This window comes from Perna viridis, chromosome 14, assembly GCF_037379345.1.
Source record: "Perna viridis isolate PV_CMFRI_1.1 ecotype Kerala chromosome 14, ASM3737934v1, whole genome shotgun sequence".
Classification (NCBI taxonomy): Eukaryota; Metazoa; Mollusca; class Bivalvia; order Mytilida; family Mytilidae; genus Perna; species Perna viridis.
In genome coordinates this window covers 25,915,647-25,932,511 of record NC_142458.1, presented here as the reverse complement: position 1 = coordinate 25,932,511, position 16,865 = coordinate 25,915,647, and the positions used below count along the sequence as shown (strand labels likewise).

At 31.7% G+C, this 16,865-nt stretch overlaps 1 protein-coding gene across 12 annotated transcripts in view; it reads left to right on the top strand.

Moving 5' to 3' along the window:
* The first annotated feature begins 1,234 nt into the window (after positions 1-1,234).
* Positions 1,235-16,865, top strand: part of LOC148598781 (podocan-like) — a 30,396-nt gene continuing 14,765 nt past the window's right edge. For 10 of the 12 annotated variants that reach the window (XR_015918423.1, XR_015918428.1, XR_015918430.1 and 7 more), the window contains exons 1-6: positions 6,500-8,349; positions 8,658-8,729; positions 11,658-11,735; positions 12,425-12,559; positions 13,708-13,857; positions 14,421-14,570. Coding sequence is in view for 1 of the 12 variants with exons in the window: in XM_088560866.1 (XP_088416992.1) it covers positions 11,662-11,735; positions 12,425-12,559; positions 13,708-13,857; positions 14,421-14,570 (509 nt within the window). In the remaining 11 variants the exon portion in view is untranslated. The other 2 variants (XR_015918432.1, XR_015918424.1) reach the window with 2 other exon arrangements.

Here is a 16,865-nt window from a genome sequence, read left to right as displayed (position 1 = left end):
ATTGTAGTACATTGCATTTGGCGAATACTCCAAATTTTGCATATTTCTTATATCAAAAATCGGAAAGGAGCATTTCATCACATTGTGAGAAAGTAAAGTGCTTTAAATGAACGTGTTTATTCAGGAAATAATGTGCGGTTTAATTCTTGCAGCGAAGTATTTAAAAATGTGGACCACATTGATTCATTGCACTAATTGCTTCTGTTTAATACACGGAAAGGGTTCATTACTCGGCGGGTGTTTCTAGAAAGGCAGAGGACGCTTACCCTACCGGTGCACCTGATCCATGCTCCCAGTTTTTTTGTGGAGTCCGAATTGCTCATTTGCTTTTGTTACTTTGTATGTATGATTTTAGTTACTTTATGTTCTTTGTTGTGTACGTCTGTTCTCCATGTCGGGTCTTTGTCCCTGGATTACATTCTTTTGATTACCGCTCTAATCTTGGTTCCCTTGATTACTCTTTATTATTTTTACGAGTCTCGCACAGACGGTACATGTATGGTAAAGCTCACGGTGTAAAGTGTAGAGTCGGTCGATGCGAAGCTATAGCTACTTAGCATATGCTACATAGACAAATGGTTGAAATGTTCTACTGTTTAGATAACAATGCTGCTATGTTTGGACGTTTTTGTAATGTTGTTATGCCAGCTGGGATGAAGTTGCGGAAATTGTAAACCGTATTCGATTATAGTTCCCACAAAATTCGCCATTCCAGTTCCAGCAGCATCATCTAGCCTGACAGAGAATCGACATTTTGGCTAAAAACCACTAATTCCACTTCCCATAGGCTTCTATGCTAATTTCACAATATTCAATGGCTTCTCTGGACTTTACCTTAACTTTAACCTGCAGATGACTATATATCAGCATGATTCTACATATGTCAGCTCACAATCCTCAGAATGGCATGTGGGGTTAGCAGACTTGCAGTGCAGTACTGGTCACCGGAAGTGAAGGGTCTATAAATAGCATGGGAAATCCCAGTGTTTTCACAAGATAGGGGTATATTTAAAAATCATTATGGAGATTAGGCTTCACATCACAAGAAGCAAAATGCACCTATAAAATGTACAGAAATGTTTTTCCTTTCAGAAACTCTTTAAATTTTTAAAATAAGATGAGAACTTTTTTCACAGCACTATGAGGAACAGGGGTAATTTCTGCGTAGGACTATTTTTGCGTACGTTCCAAATGCTCATTGGTTGAATTGGTGGTCTGTAACCTAAATTTTTTCATATCTTAATCAGATGTGCATTCATATTTGCTGTTTCAATCCTTATCTATCCAACTACATTTTCTTGCAGTGCAATAGTAGTATTGTCAGACTTGTCGTGAATTCCATCAGTGTTTTTCATCTGACAAAATCACTTGATTTTTTTTATTTCCGGAAACCATATTTCCCTAGTTATAAAGCTTTTGTTTATGTAAAATACCCGCCAGTCATATCAAGATTCTGGAGAGGATTTTCTTGAAGGGGAATCGTTAATAATAGGGTGAGGTCATTTGTTCAGTCTAATTTAAAAAAAAATAAACCAACCCATTGTTCCATTTCAGTCACTAAGTAGACAAGTCCTGTCTCTTAGGATTTTAATAAATCTTGTCTTCTTAATTTTAGTTAAATTGTTCTTTTTTGCCAAGGAGGAGGAGGGGGACAAATGAACATAATCAAGTTATAAGGGTCAGTGACATAGTTCCAAAATCAATAGCATAAGTTAGCTAATGTAGTGTTTTGAATCCTAGAGTGTATAGTGTATGTGTTCCAATGTTTTTAGTTTTCAACTCCATGAAAACTTGACACTCCACTATATATATCAACATAGGCATTTTATATTGTACCAAGGCAGTTATAGTATATTTTCAAACGTGTTTTTTCATGTGTAGATATATTACATTGTATTATTAGGACAATTTCATTCAAATGATTTTAGATTCTATTGTTTGTTGAATCCCATGTATCTACATGTATAGTATTCACAAATACTTGCACGTCAGGTTTTTCTCATACAAAAAAGTGATTTCCTCCCAAATAATTGAATTGAATTAAATGTAGCCTTCAGAGAATATTTATAAAACATTCTCAGTATAAGTCGCTATATTTAAGATTAATTGATGCGAACAATTGAGAGGTACCTTTGTTCATAAATAATTTAAACTAATTTTTGGTTTTTAGGAAAGGAATTCATTTGCTCAAAGTTTTTGTTTGTTTTATTTCTGGGCAGTTAGGGAAAGGGAAACTCAATATTTCATATATGCCCAAAATACCTTATAATAATTCCAAATGAATGCTCTATCCATATTTGTATGATACGATAGATGATAGATTTGGATCTTTTGTAGGTATGTGACCCATTACACGTTTCCAGAGATTTCTTATGTAACATTTGAAAATGTTGACACAACAGAAATGTAGGTATAGAGTAGAGTGATACATGTATGTAACTTAGCATTCAATTAGAAATTTAAGAATTTTTTTACATGGATTCCATAAAAAAAGACGTGTAATATATCTTAATTGACTGGCTACGATGTTGTATATTAATGAAAAACTCCTTCTACTTCAGATCCATCAAATTCTGATCTGCCTTTAACATACTAGAACATGCTTTTGTAAACCTGACCAGTCTTACCAAGTTGTAAGTTTGTACAAAGCCAGTTGAACAATTCTTTGTTTTAACATTTGTATATGATTTGATTTCTTTTTTTTTTTAAATTAAGTAGCAGTCTTTGTAAGAATCATGCAAATTCTGTGATATGTAATACACCCCAAAAAAAGGCTACATATTTTTCTTTTTGTAAATGAGTTGCATTATAGGTCTATAGTATGAAATGTATTATTATCAATTCAAATCTGTGTGCTCTTATAACATAATTTACACAGAAAATCCAATAGTTTCTATTTTATTTCAGTGTCATTTACAGAGTTGTCTCCCTTAATTCTGAATTCCACAGTAAATTCCATATAGTTTTTATCTCCTATAAACATGGGTTATATGAAAAACAACATGCTACTTTCTGTTTACTATAACATTGTACATAAAATATCGAAAATAAAAATATGTAGGCTTTCCATGACTTTGCATTTTGCATGATTCTTATCTGGAGTGCTACTTAATGTTCAACATAATCTGCCATCTACCTCTTTGAAGAAGAAATAGGGATGAAACTGTAACATGTTCCTTATAGCATCATCTTTAAAGCTGGAAGAAAAATTTTATATGAAATTCTGTACAGATTAAAATTTTTGAAGGGAGATAATTCAACTTATACAATGTTGATAATTCTTATTTTTTTTTTATGATTTTGTTTGGTAACAGGACTATAGAGGTATAACAACAATGCCTGACTTAAGCACCAATCAAATTACTCAACTGTAAGTATAGGAAGGATAGGTCAGTAGCAAATCCTGAGATTTACAGATTAATTGGGATACTTGCGTTTCTTAAAACACAAAATGGAAAAAATAGGAATTATATTCACTTGTTCATATAATACAATGCTTAATTACACACTTTATATGTGTACTAATATGGGTATATACTTTTTTATGCAGGATTTTATATTTTGGCGAAAATTACGGAAATGATGGCAGTTGGACTTTGAGGTTTATTAGCAATTCTTTGGTTCAATGTGTTGTTGTCCACAACTCCTTTTTAACAACATACAGGATTGTAATGTAACTAATGAAGTGTTCGATTTCTGTAGAGATATGTGCATATTGTCAGGAATTTATGTTTAAAGTAAATTTGCAGTCATATTCTGTTATTGTGTTGTCAACAAAAGAAATAGTACTGATTTCTATTTGGAACTGCGTGTTTCAGAATGGCAGCAAAATTGTGTGTCAAAAGTGCTAAGTCAATCCCCAATTATAATTGTGTCCAATAAGAACTGTGTGTCCACATTGGTCCCCAAATTTACACGGTTCAACAGGCAGCGAGGGTATTAGTCCTGTTAGGAGCTATTTATTGTTTGGGGCTGCTTAAAGCCATTGAACACTTATACCAATGAACATTTTTGATTTTGTTTTTGCCCAGATTTCACATCAAATGAGCAACAAGGCATGTGTTTTTAACATAAAAAAAACAGAGAATGCTTACTATACTGGAGACCCTTGTCCATAGTCCCAGTTTATAAATAAATTCTGGGTTGTTTACTGTTTTAATTTTTTTTATATTTTTTAAAATTTAGTTTGTGTATTTGTGTTGTTTTGTCTGTTACCAATTTGACATTCAAAGCTGACTTAATTTAATTTGTTTTGGAAGAAGATATTTAAATTTCTCTCGTTCTTAGCCTGTGATTAAAAATGCACATGACTTTTTAACCACTGGGTGGTGACTAAATTTCTGTGAGAGTTTCCCTGCTATTTTACATTTCTGAGTTTTCTACAGATTTCATGAGAGAAACAGATTCTCCTCCAATGCTTTCTGGGATTACACAATTTTTCCACTCTCAATAGTTAAATTTTAGATTGCAGAAACCTTGTAAACCCCTCAAAACTGAAGGAGAATCTATATACATTATAATTACTTTTGCTTAAGGTAAAAATATTAGAAAGAATTTGATTTGTTTTGGAAGAAGATATTTAAATTTCTCTCATTCTTAGCCTGTGATTGAAAATGCACATGACTTTTTAACCACTGGGTGGTGACTAAATTTCTGTGAGAGTTTCCTTGCTATTTTATATTTCTGAGTTTTCTACAGATTTCATGAGAGAAACAGATTCTCCTCCAATGCTTTCTGGGATTACACAATTTTTCCACTCTCAATAGTTAAATTTTAGATTGCAGAAACCTTGTAAACCCCTCAAAACTGAAGGAGAATCTATATACATTATAATTACTTTTGCTTAAGGTAAAAATATTAGAAAGAATTTGATTTGTTTTGGAAGAAGATATTTAAATTTCTCTCATTCTTAGCCTGTGATTAAAAATGCACATGACTTTTTAACCACTGGGTGGTGACTAAATTTCTGTGAGAGTTTCCTTGCTATTTTATATTTCTGAGTTTTCTACAGATTTCATGAGAGAAACAGATTCTCCTCCAATGCTTTCTGGGATTACACAATTTTTCCACTCTCAATAGTTAAATTTTAGATTGCAGAAACCTTGTAAACCCCTCAAAACTGAAGGAGAATCTATATACATTATAATTACTTTTGCTTAAAGTAAAAATATTAGAAAGAAAAACGGAAAAAAATTGAAGTTGCCAATAAATTGTTGAATTTACAGTATTTGACAATAAGATCACTTAACCACACTGATTGGTATTATTTTTTTTCAGGAATCTGATGTATAACAGCATAGAAATCAAGACAACATTTACAGGATCTCTGCCCTGTACTATTGCTCATGTGTAAGTGAAATATTGACAGGATCTCTGCCCAGTACTATCACTCATGCGTAAGTGTACTATTGACAGGATCTCTGCCCAGTACTATCACTCATGCGTAAGTGTACTATTGACAGGATCTCTGCCCAGTACTATCACTCATGCGTAAGTGTAATATTTACATGATCTCTGCCCAGTACTATTACTCATGCGTAAGTGTAATATTTACATGATCTCTGCCCAGTACTATCACTCATGAGTAAGTGTAATATTTACATGATCTCTGCCCAGTACTATTACTCATGCGTAAGTGTAATATTTACATGATCTCTGCCCAGTACTATCACTCATGAGTAAGTGTAATATTTACATGATCTCTGCCCAGTACTATCACTCATGTGTAAGTGAAATATTGACAGGATCTCTGCCCAGTACTATTACTCATGTGTAAGTGAAATATTGACAGGATCTCTGCCCAGTACTATTACTCATGTGTAAGTGTAATATTTACATGATCTCTGCCCTGTACTATCACTCATGTGTAAGTGTACTATTGACAGGATCTCTGCCCAGTACTATCACACATGTGTAAGTTGTAACATTGTTGACAGTCATTTCCCTTTTTAATAGAATTGATGCACATGTCCACAGGAAAGAGTCAAGCACAGAGCAATGTGAATATTATAACAGCTTGAATTGAGGAATTAAAAATTGTTTTCTCATCGTTTCTTTTTAAGGAAGACACTCTAAGCTCAAAGAGATCATAAATGTCTTAACTTAAATTTGGACCATCAGTGTTCTAGGTTTCCTTTTTCCCATTACCCAGGGCAAGTGAAATTTTGGTCAGGTAAAGTTAGGTACTTAGTTACACTTTCCCGTGGCAAGATAAAAACTTCATATGCTGTAAGGATTCGTTTTGTTAGGAAAGCAGTCATTGACTGTGGGAAAGTTGATTTTATATGGGTTTTTCCCGAGGAAACCTCAATTTCTGAAAAATTGTAGAACACTGACCATTTATAAACTGAAGTTTATAGACAGTTATTTGTATTGAATGGTATGTTTGTGATTATTCAATGATTATTTTTTATTTTCAGGAGTCTTGAAGGAAATGCTTTCATCAATTTCCCAGTATTAGGCTTTGGTAGCCTTCCAAGTCTTGTTTACCTGTAAGTAATTGAAACATACAATGACTAAAGGACTATAGTAGTTTTAATTCAAGTGATTTACTAAAGTTAAAGTTCCAGCAGTCCTTTTCACAAAAAATCGCAAGTGTAAAATTAGTTTTAAGTTATGATGTCATAAAAGATCAAAGTATTGTGATGTCATAACCTAAAACTGATTTTACACATATGATTTTTTGTACAATCAACCACAAAAAACATTGCTGATTTTTTATTACTACCAACAACACAACTTCTTTTGTATTAAATACCACTAAGATACCAATTATGTAATTATACTTTTGTGCATCTTATATTTTTTTTCTTCAGATTTTTTTATGTTTTTAGGTCTGATTATAATACCTGTATAAGTTTTGGATTCATATTACAGAAAAAACCTGTCTAAACAGAACCCCTTATGGAGTATAAAATTGGTTTGGTTTAGAGAGGTGTTTGAATTAGGCAGATGCTTGGTTTTGACAGGGTTGATTTAGACAGGTGTTTTGTTTAGACAAGGTTTGGTTTAAACAAGTGTTGGTTTATAGAGATGTTTGGTTTAGACACGGTTTTGTTTAGACAGATTTTCAGATTATGCAGGGTTCAGTTTAGACGGGTTTTAATGTAAAATTTTAGGATCACGGGAAATTTTTGAAAGAATTTACCTACATACTTGAAATTAGGTTATGGGGGCTATACTCATGTATTCTTATGTGAAATAGATTACAGTGGTATAGAGAATAACCAAACTAGGAAACTGTCAGCTAAAGACATCAATAACTTCAAAGAATCACCACAGCTTCATTTGTATGTAGAAGTCGTTTTCCTTTAAATATTATGCTGTAAATGTATAATTACTATGACTTGTTACATGAATCACCACCCCTCACTTTTTGTTAGCTTCATAGACTATATTTATTTTTCTGAATTATTGGAAGATCAGAGTTTACTTTTACAATTTATTCTTATTTGTTTGTCAGTGTAATTAACATATATATAATATAATATGTAGAACTATATCATACTTCTGCTCATAAACAAGTAGAGGTTTCTGTCAGCAGTTGTAAGTTTGTACCTCTATGCTTTATTTAACGTGATCTTTTTACACAGCTGTTGATTTCACAAAAATTTTGGCATCATGACAGAAAATTGTATGGCATCATAACTTATCATTTTTTGATTTGTTGGTGAAAAAGACAAGATTTCAGCTGCACAGTTTAGCCAAACATAAAAGGTGAGGTAGATACTGTAAATTGGGATATTTTGTCGTTTTCTGTCAAAATATGCATGTTAAATTTTGGTGTGATAAATTTTGGTGCATTCTGAATGATAAGTGATTTATCATTGCTCACTGTAAAAACAAACTATGGTTTATTGTCCTACCCTAAACAGAGTGTTTGCTAATCAAAAAAGTTGTCAAATCAATTAAAGATATGTAGCATATATATAATGCTTGCTTGTGAACCATATCACTATTCTTGTCAGTAAATGTTTTTTGGTAAAAAAATCCTTAAAACTGTTAGGTTTTAACATTACTTGCTTTTGTTCACACCTTCTAGTACACCAATATATATTGGCTGACAAAAATTAGGCAAATGGAATATTTAGGTGTGTTTAATTTTGGTACTTTTCAGAGAGGTCCCAAAAAAAATACAAAATAAAACCATCACCACAATAATCCAAATTTACGGTATTACACTTAACTGTGTAAACTTGTAATATACCTGTATTATTGTAATATTTTTACGACAATGATGACAATGTAATTCTGGCACTTGTTCTTTGCTGTTACAGAAATTTAAGTCGTAATGCAATAGACTATATCCAGCCATACACTTTCTCTGGGAATACAAATTTCAAAAGAAATGTAATTATTGAATTTATTCATTCTTCGTTCTGCGAAGGCCAGTCAGAGTAAATTTCTTCATGTTATACCATTTGCTTATGTTGGAAGGAAGAATTCGATTTTTTTTTTTGTTTTTTTTTTGTTTAAAGAAAAAGTGACTTTTTATAATTTTCTGATATGAAAATAACATTGGGTAAAAGAGATGAAGGACAGCTTTAGAAGTGAACTCCTGACTTAAAAACACCCTGTTCATTTGTTTGAGATTAACAAGACACATCTGACACATATCATTTACAATCTTAGTAACATCAATGTATTGTTTTTTTCAGTGAACTACACCAAAACAGTCTATCTACTATTCCAAAAGGTGTATTTGATAATCTGGTTGGACTTCTTCATTTGTAAGTAGGTCATTTGAACAAGTTAAACAACATTTACAATTTAAGATAGTAGACCTGGGGTAAGGGACACAACTCTTAAAAATCATTGGAACGTTTGTATTCACCATTTTATACCCATCTAATGTAAGCATTGAAGTAACTTGGTCTGATTTCATTCTGTTTCAAAGGGAAGTTTGAAAGGCTTTTGTAAAATTGTATACGATACAAACATATCACTGATTTGAAGAGTTATGTCCCTTACCCCAGGTCTACCTCATTAATTATTTACAAGTACAAGTACAAATGATAAGTATCATTATACTCCCGTATCGCAGGTGAGGTCAGTATACTGTTTTACCTTGTCTGCGTGTATGTGTGTCTGTAACAATTTTTTCTGTCATAGTTTTCTCAGCAACTACTCATGACAGCTGCTTGAAATTTTAATCCATTCTTCACGTAGGTATGCAATATGATGGGATCCATTTTCGGAAATATTTCAACAACAACTTCCTGTTTACCAAAGGCTTTGTTTATTTTTTTTACTTCTATTTTTGAAAGTTGAAATTTTCATTGCACTTTTCTTAGCTACTACTCATCACAGCAGCTTGAAATTTTAGTACATTCATCCTGTAGGTATACCATATGGTATGGTATCACTTACAGATTTTCTTGTTTTTATAGCATAAATATGGTCATTTTTTATTATTACAATGTATTTAAACAGAGTATGTGGCTTTTTTATCTTTTGATTGACATATTTCAGTATTTAAAAATTACTTATTTTTATGCTATTTTTATACTTATTATTGTCCCCTTTTGGCAAATGCCGAAGGGGACTTAGGTTTGCACTCCGTCCGTCCGTCTGTAGGTCTGTCCGTCAGTCTGTCAGTCTGTCACACTTGGTTTTCCGGACTTTTTTTTGTAATGCCTTATCCAATTGATTTCATATTTGGTATATAGTCTTATCATGACAAGTTACAAGTTAAGTTCAAATGATATTACGGTTGAACGATTTTTACAAAAGTTATGGCCCTTGGACATAGAAAATTTCATGAAATTTTATGTTTTGCGGACTTTTTTTGTAATGCCTCATCAAATTGATTTCATATTTCGTATACAGTCTTATCATGACAAGATACAAGTTAAGTTCGAATGACATTATGGTTGAACGATTTTTACAGAAGTTATGGCCCTTGGACATAGAAAATTTCATGAAATTTTATGTTTTTCAGACTTTTTTTTCGTAATGCTTCATCAAATTGAATTCATATTTGGGATGTAGTCATATCATGACAAGTTACAAGTTATGTTTGAATGACCTTACAGTTGAATGATTTTTACGTAAGTTTTGGCCCTTGGACATAGAAAATTTCATGAAATTTTATGTTTCTGGACTTTTTTTTTGTAATGCCTCATCCAATTGATTTCATATTTGTTAGCTAGCCTTATCATGACAAGTTACAAATTAAATATAAATATTATTGCAGCAAAATGGTTTATATGGAACTTATGGCCCTTTGACATAGAAAATTACATATTGCTGCTGTCATTCTAGAGTTATTTGCCCTTTAATTCATAATAACCAAGTTTTTTTCAACTTTCCAGGTGATAGAAAGAGAATGTCTATATGTAGCTTTCTGTAATGCAAAAATGTTATTATCTACTGTAAAATGAAGCTCATGTTTGATTTTGATGGAATTTGCTTTTACTGTTCAAGAGTTATTTTCTCTTGATTGTTAAAAATAACACCATCCATTGTTAGTTCACATATATAAAAAAATCTCATAAAGGCAATGAGTTCAAAGGCCGAAAGGGGACACTGTATTGCATCAGCAATACTGTCAGAATGCTTGTTTTTAATTATTCCAGGGATCTTCATGCAAATAAATTACAAGTATTTAATAAAGAAGCTTTAATGAACCTTGAGAATTTAGAAAAACTTCGACTACAGACACAGGAACCGGAGATGACAGCCATTATATTTAACTCCATGATCAACATTGGAAAATCACTGAAATATCTAAGTTACAGACAGACAGACCTGCTCAGAAGGTCACCTCTTTTGTGCATAAAACTGTTTTATCAGATAATCTTCGTAATCACTATAACAGTCATTCTTATTATTTTTAACCCTGTAATATAAAGGTCATCTCTCGGTTTTGCCCTGTAAAAACAAACTGGTTTACAGAATCCTGTACTCACAAAATTCCTACTAAAAAAGGAAGCAAAATTTCTGTTCAACTTGTAATACTGTAATAGGAGACTAATAAGGAAACCATTCTATTGAACCCATTTGATTTGAAATGCAACATGGTCAAAGTCGAAAATTACAACACAATATAATCTCAGATACTAGAAAAAGGAACAGATATGGTGAAATTCAACAAATGCACCATGGTATAACCTATATAAAAATAGTAAATACTTACAGAGATCACCAATAGGTCTTCAATAAGTGTAAACATACCTTCAAGTAAGCCTTGAAGGCCCTGACAACAAAAGTAATAAAATCCATGGTAACAGAACGATGACGCCTGAAAAGACAAATAATGATACAGTGATACATTAAAGTCCAACATTTACAATAGGGGAAAATCATTCATTTCTAACCAAGTATTATGCTGCAAGCACAGCATTCAACTTGGAAATATTGTACAAATGTCTGAAATCAACAAAATTAATGTATATTAATCAGGACTAGGTCTGGTAAGCTCAGCTTTGGACCTATATCTTAAATATATTGATTCGATTTTGCAACCATTTTTTTTTCACAAGCAATACTCTGTTTAAATAACATGTATTTCATATTGAAAGATCATGATTGTTTTTACAAATTTGTTCTTGTTCAAAAGTTACTTGAATAGTACTTGAATTTGTTTGAACTATCTGCATTGATTATTTGGCCGTGCCCTTTGGATTGATACTTCATTACATATATCAATGTTTCAGATTCATGGCTGAAAATGATCTGACCCATGTTCCACATCAAGTGTTTATGGAAAACAATTTTGGTGCTATCATTGAACTGTAGGTATTGATATGTAACATTTAGATGTTATAATTTAATAAGATCCAGTAGAATACATTTTTGTTTAGATGAAATGTCTTACATAGAAGTGGTGTACACTGTACAAATATAATAACAAAAATCCCTTGCAACAATGACAACTGAGATATAGCAGTGGCAGTAAAAAAACAAATTAAACCAAGGCAAACTACATTCATTTTTCTATGCATAGCATAAATTTCCTTGCTTTAATTTTAAAAAATGAGTAAATACAAACATGACAATAGACAGATTCGCTAATAGTACTGACTTCTGGGACAAACATTCCTATTTGTTTAACATGTACTTTATGAGGGTGATGCGATGGCACAATGTTGTTTACGAGGACGGAAGTTGAATTTCTGAACTGGTCCATTAAATGACTTCGGATAGGATATATACTACATAAAGAAATAAATACTATTTGTTAAGCAAAAGTTCGTTTGAATTTATTGAAATTCAGAAATTATTTTGTTGCGATTATTAGTGTTATTATATTGTGCCAAAAACATACTATTTTTAATTTTTACCCTTTTTAAAGATGATGACATAAACTGCAAAATATCAAGTCTTATTTTCCTCTAGAACAAATTACAGAATCTCAATTACACTTTAATACTGGTTTGTAGAATGTTCTTGTGAGGTATTAAACAGGTGTCTTCTAATTCAGCCATCTAGGTACTAACTTGATCACCAATGTAAATGTTTTGGATTCTAATGGTTATGGTTCTACATTACGTAGTACATTTAATCAGAAGGAGACTAAACTGGTTCCTTTTTCCACTATAGGTAGTCTCAAAGATTAGTAAGTTAGTTTTACTCTCGTCAGAATACAATGTATATTTTGTATACTATTGTCATATTGTTTTGCCTCTATGAGGCCCTTAATTATTATTATTTGTTTACTAATATTTGAAATACAAAAATTAATTTTTGTCTTCCAGCAATTTTAAAATGCAATAAGACAATATATACTATAAAATATGTTGTACCTCCTCTCAAGGAGTGGGTGGTATAATGGAAATACCTTGTCTGTCCATCATTTCTTTTTAATTTTGTAGCAATTATCTCTTAATTGATGAATTGATGGATTGATGTTGAATTTGGTGTGTGGCTTGATGTAGGTGGAGCATATGTTGTAAGATATTTTGGGTGCTGTGCAATATCAACATTCTGTAAGAATGGAGTTTACTTCAGAATGTCAATGCAAGCAACTTACATTAATATTGGGGTCTTATAATGGTATGTCACTTTCTTGATCCATGCTGTTGTGTAGGCATTTGGTTTTGTTGTGACTACTTCAATATTAGTTGATGGATCTGGACAAAATTTTACAATTAGGTGATATTGATTTTGGTGATCTCTGAAAGTTTTTTTTATTTTAAATTTAGGTTAAACACTGGTAAGTTTGTTGTGTTTCCCGATATTTGTTCTTTTTTCTATTGACTATTTCAGAATTAGGTGCCAAAGAGACTTTACACAATCATTTTTCAGATTTCCAGTCAATAACTTGAGTTTTAGAAAATGGATAGCTATAAAATTGTTCAACAACAGGAAAAATATGATTGATTTAAATGGGTTATGATTCATACGATTAACTTTGTAATTAAAGGTAAAATATGGAGCATTGAAATTATCTTCTTAAACTTCATAGAAAATGCTTGTTTTTTTATGTCCAAATGCAATTTCTTAAATTTCTTTATCCCATTTCATTCCAGTCAGAAACTTTTGCTGTGTAAAAATGAGAAATCACATTCTAAATTTTGAGCTATATCAAGCTTAAATGATATGTCCATTATTGCCCAAACTATTCAGTTTTATCTCTGAAGTCATATAAAGTTGCATCCTGCAAAGTATTTTATTTCTAAGTGAACTACAGTGCTTTATTTTTTGTCAGTAGTATCATGTGGGCAGAATTACAGATATTTAAACATAGAATTCCTTCTTTTTCAGTTATCTTGAAAAAAATGATACAACTCACATTTTGAATACAGATTACTGTAACCTTACATCATTAGATCAGCTGTTCTTGTCCTCAAATAAAATCACAGATGAAAACATGGATAATGATGCATTTTCCTGTGTTCCCACATTACGTGTCCTGTAAGTCCATTGCATTAAGGAGGTAGACCTAGGGTAAGGGACATAACTCATGAAATCAGTGAAAAGTTTGTATCATATTCAATTTCACCAAAGCCTCTCAAGCTTTCCTTTGAAACAGAATAAAATGAATCCAAGTTAATTAGATGCTGACATAAGATTGATGTAAAATGCTGAATACAAAAGTTCCAATAATTTTTAAGAGTTGTATCTCTTACCCTAGGTCCACCTTCTTAAGTAGTACATTTTCACAGTTATGAAATAACCATAATTTTAAATTCCAAAAAATGATAATGTAATGTCTTTTATAATGTGTTATTTAGAAGGGAAATTATTGAAAAGCTTATGCCATACAAAACATTTCTGAGCTAGCTAATTTTTACACATGACAATAATACTTAAATCAAACGATTTATGTTTTTAAATTATCACGCAATTGACACATGATGCACATGTGATTTTTATATGAATTTAGAATCGCATTTACACCATATTGGGTATTTTTAGCTATATGTTGAACTACTTGATGATTCTATTTTTTTTTTCATTCATATTCCAACCCTCAGAGATTTAGGCAGTAACTTGATACAGTATGTACCGCAGGCCCTGAGGAATGGGACACAACTGCCATTGCTTCAACATCTATATCTCTATAGCAACAAGTTAACATTTATTGAAACAGGAAGTTTTACTGATGTGACAACTTTGACATTTTTGTAAGATTTTTTTAGAGCTGTTTTGACACCCAGGCAGCTGAGTTGAGAGTTCATGTAGATTTTCAGTCTGTATTGTTATACCCCCATTTACTTGGTGGGTGGTATTTTTTCGCCCTTCATTCCAATAGAATTTCTTCAAAATTTTCTAGGGTCCCAATGGATGGATTGATTTTATATTTGGGGTGTGGATTTATATAGATGGGGCCATGTAAGTAATTTTTGTTGCTGTCCAATATCAACTTCCTGTTTCATTTTACTTGGTGTATGGTTTTATCTTTTCAAAAGCTTAAAAATACTTTGAGTGATTTAACCTGAATAAAGTCTTAGTTCAACTGGAATAGCTATTAGTCAAAACTATTGTGTTATAAATATTCTAGTTTATCACGTTTCATTTTCTCATCACACTTTGATTTGAATAGGATATGAATGTCTTCTATGATTTACAAGCACTGTTGGCTGTACATGTGTATGTAAATTTTCAGGTCTGTCAGTCTGTTAGTCATCTTTTAATTTACGGTTTGTTTGGAAACTAAACTATAATCTTTAGGTGAAGATGAAATCATGGTAAATGATATGTACTTTTATAAATGTGATGCTGTATGACATAATCAAACAGAGTCATGGGTACCAAGAGTTTTTTAATGTGTTATATATGAATGATTAAAAGTTTAAGTCAAGGAATAAAGTCACCTTACACTCATGCAACTAACAGTGAGTGAATGAAGTTAGAATATTAACAATTTATAATTTTATAATGAAAAACCTAATTCATACAATTAAAAAAAAGGTCAAATTTGATATTCTTCATTTTTCTGTTAATACATAATTTTATGTACCAGGTAATTTTTTTTTCACAACTTTATACAGCAACAAAGTAATATCTGTGGAGGATGAGTCCTTCTGATTGGGGATTAAATATTTGTAAGTTACATTAATGGATACTGTATGGTAGTTATCAAAATTCATATTTTTGTTTGAATTTCTTTAAATATAACATTCCAAATACACAGAAGATGCAAATAATTTGGTGAAAGACGCATTTTGAGTTAAAAAAAAATTATTTCATATTTTGCAATACTTCCTGTCAGTATTGTCTTCCTTGGTAGTCTCATGGAAGCATGCTTAAATCGAATGTGAAAGGTGATTGATTTAATCTTGTTAAGTCACAATTAGACTTTTAAAAAATTGGTAGTAACTGCTTCTCCTCAAAGCACATGGCAAATAGAAGATTGAGTAACAACTATTTGGCTCTGAGTCAGAATGATGTGTTAATGCCTGTTGTCTAATTAAGCCGGAATAGTAAATGTGTAATCAAGGGAACCAAGATTCTAGTGGAATTCAAAAATTCTAAATTTCCAGGGACAAAGACCAGACATGGAAAACAGACAAACACAATAAAGGAGAAAAAATAACCAAAAAAATATATACAAAGCAAGAAAAGTTAATGGGCAACTCTGACTCCATTAAAAACTGGGAAGAGGTGCACCAGTAGGGTAAGCGTCCTCTGCATTTCTAGAAACATATATGAATTCCCATAAAAAACTAGGAGTCAGGTGCTCTGAAAGGGTAAGCATGTCCTGCTCTGCCAGGGGCATTAGTCTTATTGTGAGTGAAAATCAAGAAACATTAACATAAATTATGTAGCTTCCTGACACAAATCACAAAGGAGTTCCATCCAAAACAATTCACACTTGAAAGATATTCAATAAAAGTATTATGGTGTAAATATAGTCAATAATGTGAAAATGGTGGAATATTATCTGAAATAGACTAATTTAAAAGAAAATCACCATAAAACATGGGACAATAAAGAGATTAAAAATTAGGTACTTTTCACTTGTGCATCCAGAGGGGTTCACAAGGGTTGAAAACCCCCTCCTTTTGAAAATGAGCAACTGTTAGCCTTGAAACCCTTTCTTTTTTCATAAATTTCTGGGTCGGACCAAATCACAATTTCTCCACTTAATAAATTTCTGAATCTCCCCTATTTTATATTCTCAAAAAAATGTCTCAATCATTCAATAGGTAAAAAAAAATATAATTCAAAAGAGATTCTCTTACATAATTATGTATATTTTATAGATTTTTATCCAACAATTGTCTGTATACTTTGTCACTTGGAGGAGACTTCTGTGACTTGTTTGTAAATGAACTAGATTTCAGCAATAACAGGATATTCACATTACAAAATGGAACTTTAAGAAACTTTGTGGTTAGAAATGGTAACCTGTAAGTGATGTAATTGATAAAATGAAACTTTAAGATGTACTTTAATGGCTCGTACCTATTCAATGA